The sequence below is a fragment of the Ceratina calcarata genome, unplaced genomic scaffold (genome assembly GCF_001652005.2).
Source record: "Ceratina calcarata isolate Rehan_Ccalc_2016 unplaced genomic scaffold, ASM165200v1 scaffold924, whole genome shotgun sequence".
NCBI classification, from domain to species: Eukaryota; Metazoa; Arthropoda; class Insecta; order Hymenoptera; family Apidae; genus Ceratina; species Ceratina calcarata.
Window position 1 is genome coordinate 8,786 of NW_017180620.1, and position 5,521 is coordinate 14,306.

The following is a 5,521-nucleotide window of genomic DNA, read 5'->3' on the forward strand; positions in this document are numbered from 1 at the left end:
GTACGCAATATGTGAATGCTAACAAGGGTAGCGTTACGATTATTATAGTTACAAAATACAACACATTGGGTAGCAAAATCGTATTGAACCGAGCAAGTCTATAATTAAGACGTGATTACATTTACACAACATAGTCGATTTAATTGGCTCACCGTACCTAACCCATTTTATTACTCCACCACATTGTACGATGTTACGTTGAAATTTGATTGAATGAACAATTAATGAACGTTCATCCTCAGTATTAATCTTGTAAAGAATATAAGACCGCGAAGTACGAGAAACTAGCTTGCACTATCTTGAATCAAAATTATTTCGAAGAATGGATTCCACTGATTTAGTACTAATTTCGTGCGTACTTGATTTACTTACCTTTGCGAATGTTTGGCTATACGCGATTATTAAGGTTTTGTATTGGAGCTTATACGGTTTCATATATCTCTGCATTGGAATTAGCAACAATTTTTGAGATTTTATTGGAGCCATGTACCAACGTCCACAGTAGCTAAACGTTTGAGTCAAAGAGAAAATAAATAAATTTTTTTTCAAACATACACGCATATACAATGATAAACGTCATGATCTTACATCTTGATAAACATGTCGCTACTGGTGTCATGTACTTTTTGTGGTATCAGTAGAAGGAGATATGTGGCACTTATAACACTACTGGAAAATGTGCAGTGACCGATAACAACTCGAATGTCCTCTATCGGTGACACAATACGTTTCAACTAAAATAAATGAAAAATTTGATTACTTAAAAGACGAGTCTTCAAAAAGTGGTCCACTTACTTTCAACAATATGCTAGTAATACAGAGTATAATCAGAAACATTTGAATTATTCCGGATTCGAGATAGCACCGCGCCAATATGTCGCCTAGTCTTGAACGATATTAAAAAATTAGGAGATGTTCTCTTATGTGTGCACTGCAAAAATATTGATAGCAACTAACTTTAAGTTCCTTTTGTGCACATCTATAATATGAACTATTCTTCCGTAATAAACCGTATTCAAGTCAATGTTATCATTGGTATTTTCTGGCTTGTCGAATAGATGTTCCAACAAGTACCTGAAAAATAAGATATTTTATTAAAAATAATTCCTGTGATATTTATAGTAAACAAATTTTGAACTTGCCCAAGTAGATGGAACATTCCCATCATATGCAGTAGTATTATCCAATTTAAGACTTCGACCCCACTCTGTACAGTTGATAATAACAAAACTGACAGACTTATATGAATTATGACAGGATAGAAGTATTTGTTGTGATCGACGAAATACTCGATTGGAAAATTTAAGTCGATAGGCCGTGATTGATTCAAAGGAACATCGAAAGAAGTAATTTTTGGAAAAAATAGGAATACCATGATTAAAACACTTGGCGCGTAGGCGAACACTAGAACAGTGATAAGTCCAATTAAAAATTGCACGAGTAGAATAAAAATGAAGTGAAGCGAAACTTATGCTTACAGAAAAGGAATTTAGAATAAAATACAAATTCTCCATACGCTTGTTTCAACGGTAATTTCTCAGCCTCTTTTAATCTGCCCCAATCAATTCTCATGTGGTCGAAACTCTCCTTATACTGTAATAGAAGACTGTTTTATATCATTGTCTTCCAATACATTCGTACTTTCATCATTTCTTACATAATCATCTTTTATCCAACATAAATGAAACTTCACTATTATTGGTAGCTCAAGAAATATGCCTGGAGCTAACGCAATTAATAAATCGAGAAACACTTCCGAGTTGAATATTGTGATGATCTAAAAGAATGTACATAATTTTAAAAAATTTTTATTGGAATTCATTTAAACTATAAAATACCTAAACCTACGCTTTGGAGAGCTGGCACGTCGGCATCTTGGGCGATCGTCGAAGTTTAAGCAGCGTCGACCGCGGTCAGTACTTAGATTGGTGACTGCGGTCGTGGCCTGCGAGACTTCGTGCGATCGCTTAGGTGTTGTACCCCACTCAACAAGTTGAGCGGAGAGGTGCGGGACGTTAAAATTCGGTGTCTAAGTCTATGAAAATGTGACCTAGACACCCAATGGAAACTGATACCCAAGACACCAACCATTTTCTAGTCTAGGTAGGATTTATCCAACTAGGTTTACCTACTGAAGGTTTTTCCCGCTCCACAGGTAGCACCCTGGGCGATTGCGAGATGGAGAGAGGACTGAGAGGAAAAGGGTGGTAGGTGATGGAAATAGTACAGAGGAAGTACTGGAGGTTCAGAAGAAAAAGGAGAAGGAGTAAAGCACTTGCTGGGCCGAATGGCTGCAGGCAGATAAATCCCGCAAAGAAAAACTATAAATACCTGAAGCAGTAGGAAGAATACAGTATTCATCGAGTATAGAACCCTCAGGATCAGTTTTGTTACTGACTCGTCGTACGGCCACATACCGCAGAAGAGTAGAAATAATCGATAGCTCTTGAAGACGTTACCTTCGATGAAGTCCATTACAGTCTGAAAGTTGAAATGCAACTGAGACACCAAAGATTTTAAAAAACAACACGATTCTGGAATCTCGCGTGTCGCACGAGAACCTCGATGAATATTAAAGATAGAGGTACATAAGATAATTATAGGATGCGACACTTCGAATTTCTTCCTGTTGTGTATTCATAGCTTGAACGTGCGTCGGTTGCAAATAATAGGTACACGTGTTAGAAAACATTTGTACCGGGAATTTATTTTCTCTTCGTGCGACAGGAATCACCCCTTTCAAAATGAATATTCTCACGTACGTGGCAATTACGTTCACGCGTGGATAACTTTCTCACACGTGACAATTGTCGAGGGGCTGTTGCAGGTGTCATAAATATTACAGTAAAGTTTTCTTCGGTGGTGGCGCGATACAAATCGTTGCACTCGTCTTCCAGCTCTTATGGAGTTAACATCGTCCTCTGAAAGGTACTCTTGTATTTCTTGACTCGTAATATTTTCACACCTGCATATGTGTATTGCGCGATGCAGAACATGACTTCATTCGAATATACAGAAATTCAAAGTGACTAGTCTTAAACGGATACTTGATACTGTGAATACGTTTGTCTCTTTGTCGTTTCATCTATGCAATATCAGTGATTGGTAAAGCGCGAGTAATATCTTATTTGGAATATGTGTGTTCATTGATATCAGTTTTAGAAGGCATCAGGAGACACAATCCCGAGTATTTTTTTAATTCCATTATTTCTGGTGAGATGTTCTCTTTATTCAATGAATTTTTCGTCTAACGTGTGTTTCAATCTACTAGCATTGAACAGGAATACAATTTTCACCAATCGAGTAATAATCTCATTTACGGTTGACGCCAAGCCAATTTGGAGAATATATAAGAGTGAATAGTGACTAGACTACGATTTTATTACATTATTCGTGCAGAATTGTAGAAAACTATTGAGAACACCAAAAGCTGAATGAATACGTGAATGTTAATCTAAAAAACATTTTTCAAACTGATTCTATACGGTGTTTTATGTGACATAAAAATCTAGAAGTCACTAATCGTTTTCAGGATTAGATTGATGACTAACAATTGGAATATCAATTAGTTTCTGCATCTCTAAGTGAAGTGAAATGTGTCGGAAGGTGGAGTGGATCCGGCGGTGATCTCCGGTTGGCTTCCAGTCGAACAAGTTCAACTTCGAGCATGAATTGCCGCACGCACGGGCGAACGCATACCGGGAGGACGGAATGAATTTTTAAATGAATTTAAAATTTCGGATTGTTAAGCGAACTGTCGGCGGATCTTCCGAGGGTGGGAATGTAAGACTGCCACCGGTTCATCTTAAGAAATTATATTTGCATCTGCCGTCTGACGGATAAACAATCTCATAGTCTAATTGCGTGCCACGATTATGCTGATCATCCGGAATGGGAAGTACGAGAAGATGCAATGCTCAAGCGGCGTTCAATTGAATTGTGTTACTCTACAACCAAAGGTATGCAAGTAGACGTAGGCCTGTCGCCTTATAGACACTTGGATATCGTGTTCATATTCGCATGAAAAATTAATGCTGTTTCTCTTTCCGTGAATAGTAATTGAATAAACTCCAATTTTACTGATGTATGGGATTTGCTGTTTGGAGGACATGAAACATGAAAAACTAATGCTGTTTCTCTTTCCGTGAACAGTAATTGAAAAAACTCCAATTTTACTGATGTATGGGATTTGCTGTTTGGAAGAACTTGGAAGTTATTCATAAAATGGATGTTGGTAAGGAAATAATAAATTGTTTAATTCAACAAGCCTTATTTATCGTTCCAATAATTCACGTCACTCATAGTTCAATATTAAAACAAAATGAGGGATTATATGCAGTTATACATTTTTATTATTAAATTTTAAATTTTGTTCTTAAAGAACATTCGTTGAAAAAATAAAAAAATTATAAAAAAAAAACATATATATAAAATTAATAAAGAGTACATTTTTAAAAGAAAACAACCATAACAAAAACAAAAAAGAAAGTCATGTATATATAAGGTACAAAATAAGGTCACTTGTATATAAAATAGTAGTGATCCTAAATTATGTAAAATGTAGATTATAACAATATAAAATTATATATAAATACATGTATTTGTATATTATCAGGTACCATCGTAGTCTAAGAATATATTGGTAATTTCAATGGAGCTACGTAGCGCTATGAGTGATATCGTTTTTATGTCGCTATGTTTTATTCCTAGCTTTTTTAGATTTTCAATGGTATATGGTGGTATGGCACCTCTAGCTCCTATTACTATTGGTAGGACCAATCCTTCTCCTAATTTGAATTCGTTCTTTAAGAACGTAGAGCATGCATTATACTTGTCCTCCTTCTCCTTGTATGCTTTCAGGAGGTAATCCCTATTTTCGTAGCGGACAGTGACGTCGACTACGAAAACCTTATCCTCATTTTTTATTATGAGGTCAGGTTTGTACAGATTGCCCCCAATTCTATATGTTGGATCAACGAATATCTCGTTTCGAGTCTTCACTTTATCCACGAGAAGGTTTTTAATTTCATCATGTCTCTTAATTCTCAGTCCTTTTGTATGTATGCATAAACCCAGGACATGTCCAAGGGTTTCTGGTTGTGATTTGCATCTCCTACAGGTAATATTTAGATTTTTATTTGCTCTAGCCATTGCTACTTTTGTTCCGACGGTGTTGGTCCTCAACCGAATAGCATCGATGAAACGAGATGGTTTTAGTAAATAATTCTCTCGTAGCCAGCAATTTCCAATTTTATCGCGTACAAATTCGTTTACCCCGTGACCCTGGCTTTTTAGATCTGCCCATTGTTTTATATTTTCTTGTTTTAGACGTTTTTTTGCCTTCTCAATATCTTCTTTTGTGGCTGGCCAGTTAATTCTAAGGGAGTTCGCTATATGTTTCAGTCTCTTTTCCCTCTTGTCGTCAAAGATACTGTGCACTGCAGGGTCAATAATTTTTCATTTTTATTGCATTTTTTAAGACTGCTAATTTCACTAGGTGTTCATATCTTGGTATTCCTAA

General features: G+C 36.2%; 1 protein-coding gene across 2 annotated transcripts; it reads right to left on the reverse strand.

Moving 5' to 3' along the window:
- Positions 1–36: 36 nt before the first annotated feature.
- Positions 37–2,448, reverse strand: LOC108631690 (uncharacterized). Of its 2 annotated transcripts, XM_018035806.2 has the most exons (9): positions 2,332–2,448; positions 1,658–1,777; positions 1,479–1,593; positions 1,143–1,404; positions 958–1,074; positions 796–886; positions 589–734; positions 373–505; positions 37–298 (listed from the first exon to the last, which is right to left on the reverse strand). In XM_018035806.2, the coding sequence occupies exons 1-9, from the start codon at positions 2,413–2,415 to the stop codon at positions 245–247; spliced, it is 1,122 nt and encodes a 373-aa protein (XP_017891295.2). In that variant the 5' UTR covers positions 2,416–2,448; the 3' UTR covers positions 37–244. The 2 variants fall into 2 exon arrangements, with proteins under 2 accessions (XP_017891295.2, XP_026674881.1); XM_026819080.1 differs by having other exon boundaries at positions 242–505.
- Between the last annotated feature and the right edge of the window lie 3,073 nt (positions 2,449–5,521).

What these genes read in the sequence shown, in the direction of transcription:
- LOC108631690 (XM_026819080.1), bottom strand. Translation starts at nt 2,415, where the DNA reads ATGTGGCCGTACGACGAGTCAGTAACAAAACTGATCCTGAGGGTTCTA. An exon ending in GGAATGTTCCATCTACTTGG is followed by an intron (nt 1,075 to 1,142) that starts GCAAGTTCAAAA and finishes CTTATTTTTCAG; the next exon opens with GTACTTGTTGGAACATCTAT. An exon ending in AGCGACATGTTTATCAAGAT is followed by an intron (nt 506 to 588) that starts GTAAGATCATGA and finishes TCAAACGTTTAG; the next exon opens with CTACTGTGGACGTTGGTACA.